The following is a 13,421-nucleotide window of genomic DNA, read 5'->3' as shown; positions in this document are numbered from 1 at the left end:
CAGGTAGATTCCCTACAAAATCGGGGAGTGTTCAGCCATTACTCCGCGATGGTAACTGCGGGAGGTTTCGCGTAAAATTTCACTAAGCAAACGTAGTTTGGATTTACGGAACTCACCTTTGCGCTCAGGTGTCACAGTAAAAGTCTTTCTACCTCTCGCCTCCCGTGTGCGACTCATCTCCGGCGTATCTTTTGTTACTTTAGGTTTTGTGTGGTGTTAGAATAAGTCTTTTTTTTGGCGGCTGTGTTTGCGTTCAGATGACGGCGCAGGTAGATTACCTGGTGGTGGTTTTCACCGCCACATCTGGCGCGAGCGGAGAGTTGCTGGGATCCGACGAGAAGGAGCTCGTGCGGTTGGTTTGGCAGCTGGTGGATTTAAAGAACAAGAAGGTAAAACTTTTATGTGGACCGCTTCTTAGGCCTTTTATTTCCTAAGTATCGTTATTCCAAAGCAGGAAATGTATTGTGGTAAAGAATGGACAGGTGAACTGAACTTCATGCGGAAATAGAACAAAAAATAGCCTAAATATTTAAGGTTTTAATTTGTAAATACATTGACGAGCCAGGTGAGTTTTGTAGGTTTTCTCTTTATACACGTTTTAAAGTTAATCTATAAGTTGAAAATAGGCTCAGAAGTTACTCAGTGGAGGACAAATGTCATCTTTTCTTGATGCAAGATGTGCAAGATGTCAAGACTCCTGTTCTTGTTGTTCATCAATATATAGAATTTGTACTAATAATTAACAGACATTAATGTTCTTATATGGTCCCGCAGCCTATGAGTTTCTACGTAGGCTACTGTTTCGACTGACTTTTTTTTTCTTCTTCTTTTTTTTTCTTCTCGGGAACCAGTTGGGCAGGGTGAATGAGCTCCTCATTAAGCCTGACCTCTCTGACGAGACAGAAGAAAAAGAAGAGGAGGATGTGGTGGAGGAGAGCGTGGAAGAGGAGACTGGTTCTGGAGCAGACTGCGTCTCCACAGCAACAAGTGTTGACGCAGCTTTAAACTTGGTAATAATGTCTCTAAATCACAAGAAAGACACTTTATTACATAGTCGTTATTATTACAATTCAGGCTTGAAATGTGATGGTATGAACGTTATAATTTCTCCTCTAAATGTTTTGGCATTTGTGTTTCCAGTTTTATTTACAACTGACAAATGAGGTGAACAGCGCGGGCGCAGGCACGTCGGTGTGTTTGTGCACAGACGGGCAGCTCCACATCCGTCAAGTGATTCACCCCGAGGCTGCGAGCAAGGTGAGCGAGCCGGTGGATGAAGGGCTTTGCAGCCAGGACGGATGTTCCGCTCTCTGCTGCAGGAGCACTTGGGCGCTCACACAAGAGACAAAGGGACGTGTTGTGTCAGCACTGTGAATTTAATGTTACGGTGCGAAAGTTGATCTTACAGCAGAGGCACTCATGCAAACCAGCCCAATGACACACGCCCATGCACATACCATACTTCTGCACATTAAACCCCCGTCACACAATGAGGCCGATGACATTCTCCCACGTGTCTTAAAACTTTTTGCCATAAAGAAAGCGATGCATACTCTACTGGCCTGAGCAAACATGGGCATGAGAGCTATACAATGGCAGCTGTTAGCTGGCCACTTGTTCACATCCCTTTATCCGATCTCTTCCCTCTCTAGAACATTCTGGTCCCAGACTGTTTCCACTCCTTCTTCGACCTTCGAAAGGAGTTCAAGAAGCACTTCCCCGCATCTGACCTCAAGGCGTTGAATGTACACACAATGGTGGAGTGTATCCTTTAACATGTCACGTGTTTATATTTAGATTTACAGTCATGTCATTTACTTTAGTTAGTTTAGGCTATTGTTTTGTTCTTTTCAAACTAATCTTGTGTGCACATATTACACTCAGAAACACACATGAAGTTTATAAGCCAGATGTGTTGACAGGAGGGCTAGAGGTTTTGAAATGCAAATAAGGACAGCATTGCAGCACCTTCGTAAGCTATTGGGGAAAGAGTGTGTTTGGCCAACAGGACAAACCCAACACGCCCACTTGTACAGGAACACGTCTCTCACCGTGTGTTCTGGTTTTTCTTCTTCAGTTTTTAACTCTCATTCAGATGTGCACGTTTTCACTTCACCTTTCACACACCCATCTCTACACAAGTAACAATAGTTTCAGGTTTGCTTTCCTTAACTGCCTCCCGCTCAGCTCTTAGTATCCCCGTTGATGTGCCCACTATGTGGGATCCTTCGGCCATGCCGGATCCTGCAGCCATATTGCCTGCAGAAGTGGCCGTGCAGCAGGTCCAGCTGATGGCCAGCGTTGTCGTTGCGCTGCTTTCTGAGCAATTTTGTGAGTATGAGACTAAAAGTAAAACAACAGGTTTCGGGAAATTTTGAGATGGTAACAAACTAAAACTTAGTGAGATAAAAATTGGCAGATTGACTGATATTAAAATGTCATTGGCATCCCTGGAGGGAATTGCTTTTTTATTTATGTTATCATTTGTGATTTCAAGACGGTTATCTAATTTTGAAAAACATTGCTTTCCCATTTCAGGCCACACATTTTCTAACCCGGAGCGAGTCAGCGAGAAGTTTGAAAGCGGCACTTGGTGAGTAACGTTTAATCAAGATAAACATTCTTTTTGTCCTCTGAAATCAACTGCGAGTCCCACTGAGCTAATTTCTTTCTCTCTCTCTCTCTCTCTCTCTCTCTCTCTCTCTCTCTCTCTCTCTCTCTCTCTCTCTCTCTCTCTCTCTCTCTCTCTCTCTCTCTCTCTCTCTCTCTGTGTGTGTGTGAGTGAGAATGTGCAGCAGTAAGATGGAGAAAGTGTGCGACAACACAGTGATCCGAGCCAGAGGGTTGCCATGGCAGTCTTCTGACCAGGACATTGCTCGATTTTTCAGAGGCCTCAACATTGCCAAGTATGTTGTTGATCTCGTGAAGCCACGCTCATTCATACACCAGTCGCCATCATGTACTGGATGCGACTCTGAAACTTGCTGTTGACCTTCGGCTCTCGGAGTGCTTTAACCCTCCATACGTTGTGTTGTTCAGAGGAGGGGCTGCGCTGTGTCTCAATGCTCAGGGGAGGAGGAATGGAGAAGCTCTCGTTCGTTTTGTCAGTGAGGAACACAGAGACCTGGCGCTGCAGAGACACAAACACCATATGGGCAACAGATACATAGAGGTGCCCTGTCTAGAACTTGAACTACACTACCTCGACTTAATCTGATAACCCATTTATTTTCCCATCACACCTGAATCATCTTGAATAAGCACCTCGTTTCCCTTTTAACGGCAGGTTTACAAAGCAACAGGAGAGGACTTCCTGAAGATAGCTGGAGGTGAGAAGATATAACCCTATATTTGCATATTTAACAGCAGCACAGATAGTGACATTAAGTTGTATTGTTTTTGTTTTAATTAAATCTGGAAGATCTTTGCTGGTGTTTCTCCAGTGAACTTCCTATTTTGCTATCCTTAAGATGTTTTTCCCCTTTCACATAGTGCAGTGTAGACAGACAGAAGATGCCCGCAGCTGTTTGGCTGTTTTTTTTGTTTTTTTTATTCATGCATTTACTAAAACAGATTTTTGGAATGTGAAAATTTATCAGCACCTAAAAACTATTTCCAGGTCCATTAGGTGTATTTCAGCCCATTGTCACCTTTAGTGTTATGACTCAGTGATACAATTTGTTTTTTCACGGTACCATGGCCTTTTAGGAGGGCAACAAATTAGTCAACAAGGTACAAGTCATCACAGAGTCATTTTGTCTGCATATTTAAGATTTTACTCATTCGACGAGGGCCGCCGAGGAGACAGAAAGGATTACATCATCATGAAGATGAAATGTTTGTACTGTAACTCAAAATCATCATGAGGGGATAGGAGTCAAGTTTAGCTTCAGTCTCATCAATAATTGAAGAGTAAATTCAAACAACACCAAACTGGAAGAAAAATGTAACACATTACAAAAATGACACTTTTGGTTAAAGGTGTGTCCGTGTGTGTCCGTGTGTCCGTGTCTGTGTGTGTGTGTCAGGTACCTCCAATGAGGTAGCGATGTTTCTGTCCCGTGAGGACCAGATCATAGTGAGGATGCGAGGTCTACCGTTCACCGCCACACACGAGCAGGTGCTCACCTTCTTCACGCCGGGGGACAGCCTCAAAGAGACGTGTCCTGTCAGCGGAGGGAAGGATGGCATCCTTTTTGTTCGCTACCCAGACGGGCGTCCCACTGGTGACGCTTTTGTTTTATTTTCGTGTGAGGAACACGCTCAGTGTGCTCTGAAGAAACACAAGGAGATCCTGGGGAAGAGATATATTGAACTTTTTAAGAGTACAGCGGCAGAGGTGCAACAGGTACGTCAGGCCGTTCACCTGGATGGTGGGATGCTTCTTTGTACAGTATGTACTTGTGCAGAGTGTTTATTTGTGTGTGTTCATTTTTGTCTTATAGAACGTCTTTTACATTTCTCCTTTCATTATTAATTAAGGTTTGTTGTTCTCTTTTTTCTTGTCCTTTTAGGACAAAAACCCAGTTTGTAGGAATTCGTTGTTAGTGAGGGCACACAGTAAAGAGTAACATGGGCGTGTTCCTTATCTCCTCAGATAGCTAAAGGAATTATTGGAGCAGGGCTAATGGGTGGGGACCTGAATAACAAGGTGGATTGTTTGTGCATGTTTCCCTTTAGTACGTAGGTACATAGTTACTCTCGCTACTCTTTAGTACTTTCTGCGTCTCTTTGCGTCTTTCTGTCCTCCACTGCTCTCTCTGTCTCGTGAGATGAACACATGTGGTTTAATTTTCTTATCTTTCTGCCCACATACATATGTATGCAGAGGCCTATCCTTATGCTTTTATACAAGACCAATCAGGAGTTTTATTGGTCCGCTCCAGAAATACAAACATGCTGGCATCCTGTTGGCAACCAGCCAGCTCCTGTCTGACATTGCAACACCTTTAAACCCAATGTGGACTTGGCTTTGTTGAGATATGTCTTATAGATGTATAATCAGTGACTAACTTTTAATAGTAAGGATGTGTTTTGGTGTTTAAATATATTATGTTCTAAGCGTGTTTTCTGAAATGATGCTAGAGGGGCTTTCCTGATTCTGGGTGAAACGTCTCAAATAATCAGCAAACCACTGGAGTTCGGAGCAACGAGGACCCAAATTCAACTAAAAATGCCATTTTTGTTTCTTCTTTTCTCTACTTTTGTTAAGTTTTATTTCTATTTGACAGTCTTTGCTTTTGGCAGAGTATTTGTAAATTGAAAGTGTGTGTGTGTGTATGTCAGGTGTTGAACAGGTACTCATCAGCCCCGCTGATCCCTGTGGCTCCTGCCCCCCTGGTGTCAGTGCTGCCCACCATGTCTCTCCTGCCCCCTCCTGGTGGTGTGAGGGACTGCCTGAGGCTAAGGGGGCTGCCCTACACAGCGAGCATAGAGGACATCCTCACCTTCCTGGGCGAGTTTACGCACGATATCAGACCACATGGTGTGCACATGGTCCTCAACCAGCAGGTACATGCAGCAGCCACACTGGCACACTTACTGGCTCACATGCTTTCTAACACAAATTCACAGGTGTTGCAGAGCGACTTCTGACTCGTCTCTGTTTGCAGGGTCGTCCATCAGGTGACTGCTTCATCCAGATGACCTCAGCAGAGCGGGCACTTCAGGCCTCACAGCGGCTTCACAAGCATGTGATGTCCAGCCAACGTGGGGCGAACAGCCGCTACGTGGAGGTGTTTCCCTGCAGCACTGAGGAGATGGGTCTGGTGCTGATGGGAGGCACGCTCTCTCACGCGCATACACACACACACATCCGGAGCAGGAGTGGGACAGGGCTCAGCCCGCCGCCATGTAAGTCCAGACGTAAGTGCTGCTGGGAGCTGTGGTTGCTTCGGGCCTGCAGGGTAGGTGGGCTCCTACCGTGGGGGGCAGGGTTGCTGGTTTTTCTCCAATCTAGAACTGTGGGAGGGCGACTGGTCTCACCAGAGGATTTAAAAGTGTGTGTGTGTGTGTGTGTGTGTGTGTGTGTGTGTGTGTGTGTGTGTGTGTGTGTGTGTGTGTGTGTGTGTGTGTGATCTCTTTGTAATTTAGTATGATTAAATTACATCTGCATGCACTGAGAAACCTCTCATGTTAACTGTTTGTTCTCTCAACTCTCACCTGTGTTCACACACTCTGATTGAATACTGTAGTTTGTTTTTTCAGTGGCATGTTGGTAACTTATTCTTGATTCTTACCATTGCTTAAGTAATTCATGAAGATCTGAAAGGGTTAGAAAAGTGTAAGCTAGACAGCTCGAGTCCCAACTAGCCCTTAAATTGGCAAAATGGCTTACAACTCTCTAATCTTATCAGATGGATAGTGTTGGTTGTGGGATTTAGCCTCAGTAGACTGGCGCACCACAGGTGTGTACGTCTCCCGTGCTCGTCCAATCAGAAGCTGTGCAAAAGGTGGGCAGAGCCGAACGCTGGTGCGTAAATGTGCTTTATTCTCCGTGCCTGTAGTCCTTCACCATAAATGTGCGCTGGTGCACGCTTAGGTTCCATAAAGAGGCACAATTAAAAAAAAAAAATGCTGTTTTTTATGAAATGTTGAAAATAAAGTGCAGATGTTCACATGAGTGAAAGGGATACAGCACAGGGATTCAAAGCTAAACCTGTGGGTTGTAGAGGTTGTGTTAACACAACATACATTTTTATGATTAAAACTACATAGACAGCAAGTCTCTGTTCAATATAACAACATACTAAGTCAGTAGCCAGAAACACATTGTGGGTACACTGCAGTGTTCAGATTACAGCACCAAAAACTACTGATATGACTAACCTGACGTGGACCATTGTACTGTATATAAACTTGGTCTTACCTCAACTTGTTTTACTACAATAAATGCTGTGGAGACTTATAGCTGATGATTCACTTGACTTTTGAGCCAAAAAGTTAGCTTGTTTCATGTTTGCAGTGTACAGTGTACAGAAACTTTTTCTCTTTAACGCACACACACATACATATACCCATGTCAGGGGCTGAGTAATACCAATGTTGGTCATTGTTTGCAAGTTTGCATGAGCGCCTCTCTCTGAAACAAACAATGACCTGACATCACCGTCTTGACCCTGTGGACTTCTGTTGTTGTTTGTCTGGTTTTAAAACTATGGTCTCTCCCTCTGTTCTCTGCTCTCCAGGTTTATCTCCGCCATCCTACGCCTTCTCCCCGGCTCCAGCAGTTCTGCCCTCAGAGGCTGCTGCTGCTCTCTACCCTCCCATTGGCCAGGTGTTGCTCACCCCTCGCCCTCTGCCACCGGGGCATGCCTACTATCCTGCCTCAGCTCAGCTATACATGAACTACACAGCCTACTACCCAAGGTAAACAGTGGTAGATACACATGAACAGAGACACTATGGCATTCAAAATACAGGCTTCTGCTTAATTCTGCAAATCCTCGATCTCTGGATTTTTATTTCAAATAAATAGTCAAGTTTTGTCAGTAATTTTCATTCTTACCATCTTAAAAAGATAACTAATACTCACATAATTTGTTACAGGCTTAGGTATTTTTAATAGAGATATTGTGGTTATTAGTTCTAAACCACAAAGGTAAAAGTAAAACTTTACCAAGACAGAATGAAAAGAACATGATTTTTCTGTGGTAAAGCTGCTGTACCCCGTTGGTGTTGTAATAAGGCTGTGATATAACAAGATAATCATTGGATATATCCATTTTGATTTGCTCCTATAATGGCTTGACTTGAAATTGTCAAATTGGAAATGTTTGCAAAGTCACTATAAACGGTAATCTCACTTTACCACATAAAATGTAACACACCACTATCATGAATTAAGAGCCAACAGACTTCCCCAGCCTACATCAAGGCTGTGAGACAGTGTTTACTCGTGGGCTGTGTGCTGCTGAGTAAGTGAAAAATAAATGAAACTGGTTTTGTTTACACATTTGATTTTCTGAGCCTTGTGTTTCACAGTTCTTATTTTGGTAACTTGAAAAACACGAGTGCACTAAAATATTTCACTGACACAAATTACGTGTTATGAATATTGGTGAGTCCTTCAGACACCATCTTTTTTTGTTTTTTATTTAATTTTTTTTTACTGTTCAAGGTTCAAGGAAGGCTTTATTATCCCTGGGGGTTAATTCGTTGTACAGTCATCAGTAACGACACAACCATCAGGAAAACAATAATAACAATGACAGTAAATACAACTAGAAATTACAAGAAATAAATACAGCAACTGCTCAGCAAAAACTGCTGCAAATTAAATCATATTGGCTGCAATAATGCCATGGATACTTTGAAACAAATTGATTATAGATCAGTTGTTGTTTACATAGTTGATTCTGTTAGATTCACTATAAATAACAAGTTCATAGTGGAAAAGGAGAAACACTTCGTAAAGACAAAAACTACAAGGGTAGTTATAACTGAAAACTCTGCAATCAGAGAACTTGGTAAACATCAAGTGACCTGTTTCTGCCCGATCAGCCCTCCTGTTGTGAGAGAGCAGGTCGCTTGAAGCCAAAGTTTATAATTGTCCTGAATCTACCCGTATGTGTTGTGTTTGTTGTGTTTATGTAACTTTAACAGTCTCTGTGTACCTTCTCTTTGTTATTTCTCCAGTCCACCTGGCTCACCTACCACCTTAGGTTTCTTCCCCTCCCCCTCCTCCCTGTCCTCCCCAGGAGGGTTGATGCGCATGCCAGGTCTGACCTACAACAGCAATGGAGTTAAAGACCTCATTAATGCAGTGCAGGGATACCAGGTAAGAGACGGTTCCCTTCGAATGTCTGCTTGCTAACTTTAATCACGTCATTTTTATACATGGCAATGTTCTGTTCCTTCTGTGTTCACATACCTCTCAGTAGGATCCCAATGTTGTATTCAAATCTCTTTTTATTATGGGTGTGTATTGTCAGGCATCCACTGTGTTTGCCCAGAGGCTATCAAACTAGTTTATCCTGTCTCCTCTCCCTGTTCTGTCACACACTCTCTGCTGCTTGCTTCAACTTGAACTGGAGGAGCTCAAGTTATTTCGACCTGGAAGAGAGTGAAGATTCCCAGAAATAAGAGAAATAATTCTATGATAAATAGAAGATACAATCTGGGACTGACAACGTTTCTCCTCCTCGTTAATGTCAGTCCCGGATTTCACAGGCCCACGTGGCTTTTAGGTTAGTGTCTGTGACTACGTGTGTCTCAGCCTCCTGTCTCTGTCATTCCTACCCCCTTCCTCATGTCACAGTATGCTCCCGAGGATGCTTTCATGCACGCCCACGGGCATGTGCACGCTCACGACCCGGCCAGGACATTGCTTACGCAGCCCAAAGAATGGGTGTGTATTTAAGGTGACTGAGGCAGGTGGCAGGTAAGGATTGGCTGAGGGCTCAGATTTATTTTAGACAGTGGTTGTAGCTATGGCTTCAGTCTTGACGGGTCACCAGGGGTTGTAGTACCGCTGGCTCAACACAACACTTTCGGTATAGATGGGGCATTCTCTACTATCTTCATCAACAATGGGAATACATTTGATTGGGATGAGTGGTTAGAGGAATTTTGGGGGATTTTAGGTCATCTGTGATTTTCATTTTGAATCATTTCGGCGGGGAGTCGGTTTTATCTGATACTGTCTGCTATATTTCTGTCCTTTCAAGAAGTCTTTAATGGACACAATGAAAGCAAAGAGAGCCAAGTGACCATTCTCTAAACCCCCTCCTCCCAGTACTGTGATTGTCCAGCCACAGCTTAGCATCCAAAGCTGTCAAGCTTTGATTTCGCTACATGCTGAAACGGTGTGAAAGGTGTTTCTAATAACAGTCACGACTCGGTATCTCCTGAGTTTGCCTGTGGTGTCGTTTTCTTCACCCTTCAAATAACAGAAACACAACAGCAGAGGTGGAAAGAACGGAGTAAGCAGTGTGTTTGTCTGCTCTAATCTACAATAATAGCACTGCATTACTTCAAAATAAGTGTTTTAGAAAAATACCTGCAGCTTTCACCATATCAGAGCCTGTTTGGTTTTAATAGCAGCCCTGTCAGTCAGTGGAGGAGTTCAGTACACGACCAAACAAATCTTAACTATATTGAGTCACCACCGTTAATGAGTGAATCAGTGGCTTTCAGCAGCTGTCAGCTCAGATGTGATTCACACTGCCAAACTTTCACATTAACACAATATTAAAAGCCACAGAAAAATCTTGTTGTATTTTTTACAAATAGTCTCCTGAGCTTTTAACCTTATGTGCAGTGCTTGTATTTTGCGCTGAACTGAATGTAATAACTTTGACTAACAACAGACTGAACGCACTATTAAACTGAAGTATGAAGGGTGATGTGCTCAGTTAATGTCGTACCTACTGAAATACATTTTAACAGCGATGTTAAAAGTGAGCCAACCACATAATGAGTGATTACAAATCCTTGAAGTGAACTGAAAAGTGATTTGAACACGCCAAATGATTCCCACCTCTGTTGTAAACTGCATGTGAGCTGGGTGAGGATGGAAAGCGTGACTTGCATAGCAACAGTAACTGGGGGGCGGGGCGTAGACAATGGTCAATTGGTGGTGTTGTAGTGTAATGGTATAATAGCTGGGTAATCACAGGTGTAGCCCTCAGGCCGTTGAGAAGGTGATGGGTAACATCTGGTGCTGGTGTGAGGGCTCTTAATTTGTTGTTTGACACTTTTACACAGGAATAATACTCTCCTGTCTGTCTCCCCTTTTCTCACCCTTCCTCAATCCCCTTCTCCCCCCTCAGAGTCCCGCAGAGTCCCTTTCTCTCCTGAGCAGCAGTTTAATCGGTCAGTCCGGCGTAGGCGATGCTCCCCTCATGTCCCTCCCGGCTCTTATGACCAAGCCAGGTGGGCAGTACCTGGATCTTACCCTGCTGTAGGGTCACACATAGACAAAGGTCATGTGACAACTTGGTATATGTAAAAGATGTTTTTTTTTTGTTTTTTTTTATAGTCTTTTTAGATGTGTTATTTATATCTTTAGGATCAGAAATTAATGTATTTCATACCAAATTTTTTTGTGGCCTTAGCCAAAAATAGCAGTTTTATCTCATTGCACAGTGTATTTTAAAAGCTTTATAGAGATTTTTTTTTAACCTGTTAAGATATTATAATCATGATCATATATTTGCTAGCCAACTAGAGAAGAATGACCTAGTCGCAATTGAGCTAAATCTTTTCTTTAAGCTTTTCTGTGAAGAGTGAATGTGTGTGTACGAGTGTGAAAGAGATGAGAATGAGTATTATGCACGGCTGTGTTGATACATTTTATGACTTAATCTGTTAATGGAGTACATTTTAAATGTTTATATACATTTGATACAGTACACAGTGATTGTATTGGAAGCTTTAGTGCATGAAGAAGTTAGTAGTAAAACTTTGAGATGTTTACATAATGCCAAATATCAATGCACTGCTAATCAATAAGACTACTGATGAATATAATAGCAGTGTCTTTGAATGATATCATATATGTTACACTGTGAGTTTGTCAAATAGTCTGATTCTGGCATCAGGCGTCACTTACAAAAATGTGACATCTCACGTACATTAGCGCCCTTCTTTCCTCCCTCATGTGCCCAGTGTGGGTGTTTTTATGTTGTGTTATGACAATGTTATCTCGCTTTTTGTTTTGGCCTCATCTGAACAGAGGACAGCCCCAGTCCTCAGTCACATAACCACAGGTTTGCATTGTTCAAACAGATTCCAGTCACATGCTCTCAGTTTACAGAGTGAATCTCCAGAGGCTGAGATGGTTCATCCAGTTTTCATATATATTTTACATAAGGTTTAGCAGTCCCCCACTCTTTCCTTGTCTTCTTTACACCATCTACGCTGATATTGGGGAATATAATTGAACAAATGATGGTTCCTCTGCAGAGGTCTGTCCAACATACCTCTTCTGTTTTTTAACAGGTCATTTGTAGATCTACTGGAAAGTTGAAAAGGAAATATCGGACATGTTTGACATGTATCCTGTCAATTTATTTGCCATTTAAGACCTGAAAATTTGATGTATGTGGTCCATGTTTCTGTACACACATCCTACAGTCTCGTCCTGCTGAGGACATTCTGCTGCGGCCATGCTGAAAAAAAACCCAACAATAAACATAACGTGAAGTTTGCCCGCCTCGAGCTGTTTGATTTCACTATTTGTGTTCCAAGCATTTCATTTCACTTTACTGTGTGCTCATTGTGCTGCCTGTAGCTCGGGAGGGTTTTAAAGTGCAGGCGCACAAACACAGAGGTGGGGTTGTCTGATGACAGAATGTGGCTCAAGGCAAAACCGTTCAAACTCCCTCACACTCCTCAGTGATTACCGCTGCGTTTCCCGCATACACACACATAGAGCAAAGAAACTATTGTCACTCGGACACACTGAAGACATTATGTGAGAGGATGGCCTTTTTTTTCACAGGGTGGAAGAGTGAAGAATAGAGAGCAGGAAGTGGGAAGAGAGAAGGAAGAAAGACAACCATGTCAGACCCCCTCGAGGCAGATTTGGCATTGTGTAATACGATCCTGTGCACCCCACCCAACTTTATCCCTTTTAAACACACTCACTCATTCTCCCACTCACAAAAACACACTGTCTAAAACAGAAGACCAGCACCATTACTAACAGTGCAACAAAGCTCAAAATATTTTTTTTTTAATTAACTTTTATCACTATTGGCAGAGTTATTGTGAAGTACATACAGTGAAGTAACAGTTCTAGAAAAAGTTAATTTTGAATCCTTTAAAAGTGTTTCTTTGCTATTTAAAGTCCAAACCCTAAGAGAAGTGCAGTTGATTGAGCAGAATTTTAAATGTTTGTTTAGTTTAAAACTACAATTTGCACATAGTGAGTGGATTAAGTATAGTTTAGATCTAAAAAAAAATGAAAGTCAATTAAGTATAATCCTAGGGATTTTAGGGATTGACAACTATCAAAGGGGAAGGTTAAATATCTTTTTTTTCTTTTTGCTTCAGAGACAATAGTCCGATTTGTTTGTTAATCATTTTAGGGGAGAATAGTAGTTTTTTCAATCTGCAGAAATAGATTTTATTTCATCGTTTCCTTGCAATATTTACTTGAAAATAAAGCAGCAAGACAAGTAAATTAAACTATGCATATGTCATGGATGATAAAGGTGTGAAACAATCCTGTCTCTGTATCAGGGTTTCATTGTCTAGTTGTTAGTGGGACCTTTATGTTAGTCTTGAGAAATAGTGAGTGTGTATTTTTGTTCTATATTAAAGCCAACTACGGAAAACATAAAGAGACCATAACGCAATGATAATATAATGCATGTTAGCTGCCTGTGAGCCACTCACTTATTTGGGAACTTTAATTCGCTATTGGTTTAAAAATAATAAAAATACAATTAAATTTGTTGTGATTACATCGTTTG

General features: G+C 42.2%; 1 protein-coding gene across 8 annotated transcripts; it reads left to right on the top strand.

Moving 5' to 3' along the window:
- The first annotated feature begins 56 nt into the window (after window positions 1–56).
- Window positions 57–12,151, top strand: esrp1 (epithelial splicing regulatory protein 1). 8 transcript variants are annotated; one of them, XM_069696032.1, is made up of 17 exons: window positions 57–166; window positions 258–389; window positions 852–1,010; window positions 1,141–1,257; window positions 1,653–1,764; window positions 2,188–2,331; window positions 2,539–2,593; window positions 2,796–2,906; window positions 3,040–3,172; window positions 3,287–3,329; window positions 4,029–4,348; window positions 5,287–5,511; window positions 5,613–5,865; window positions 7,188–7,368; window positions 8,638–8,779; window positions 9,260–9,349; window positions 10,773–12,151. In XM_069696032.1, exons 2-17 carry the CDS (start codon window positions 258–260, stop codon window positions 10,905–10,907), a joined length of 2,352 nt encoding a protein of 783 aa, XP_069552133.1. In that variant the 5' UTR covers window positions 57–166; the 3' UTR covers window positions 10,908–12,151. The 8 variants fall into 8 exon arrangements, with proteins under 8 accessions (XP_069552133.1, XP_069552134.1, XP_069552135.1 ...); XM_069696033.1 differs by having other exon boundaries at window positions 57–389; window positions 2,799–2,906; XM_069696034.1 differs by having other exon boundaries at window positions 57–389; window positions 5,613–5,853.
- The last annotated feature ends 1,270 nt before the right edge of the window (window positions 12,152–13,421 follow it).

Source organism: Brachyistius frenatus, unplaced genomic scaffold (genome assembly GCF_029030835.1).
Source record: "Brachyistius frenatus isolate BFR_SWC_R1_liver_20210118 unplaced genomic scaffold, ASM2903083v1 Contig_20, whole genome shotgun sequence".
NCBI lineage: Eukaryota > Metazoa > Chordata > Actinopteri > Embiotocidae > Brachyistius > Brachyistius frenatus.
This window is presented reverse-complemented; position numbering and strand designations above follow the sequence as displayed.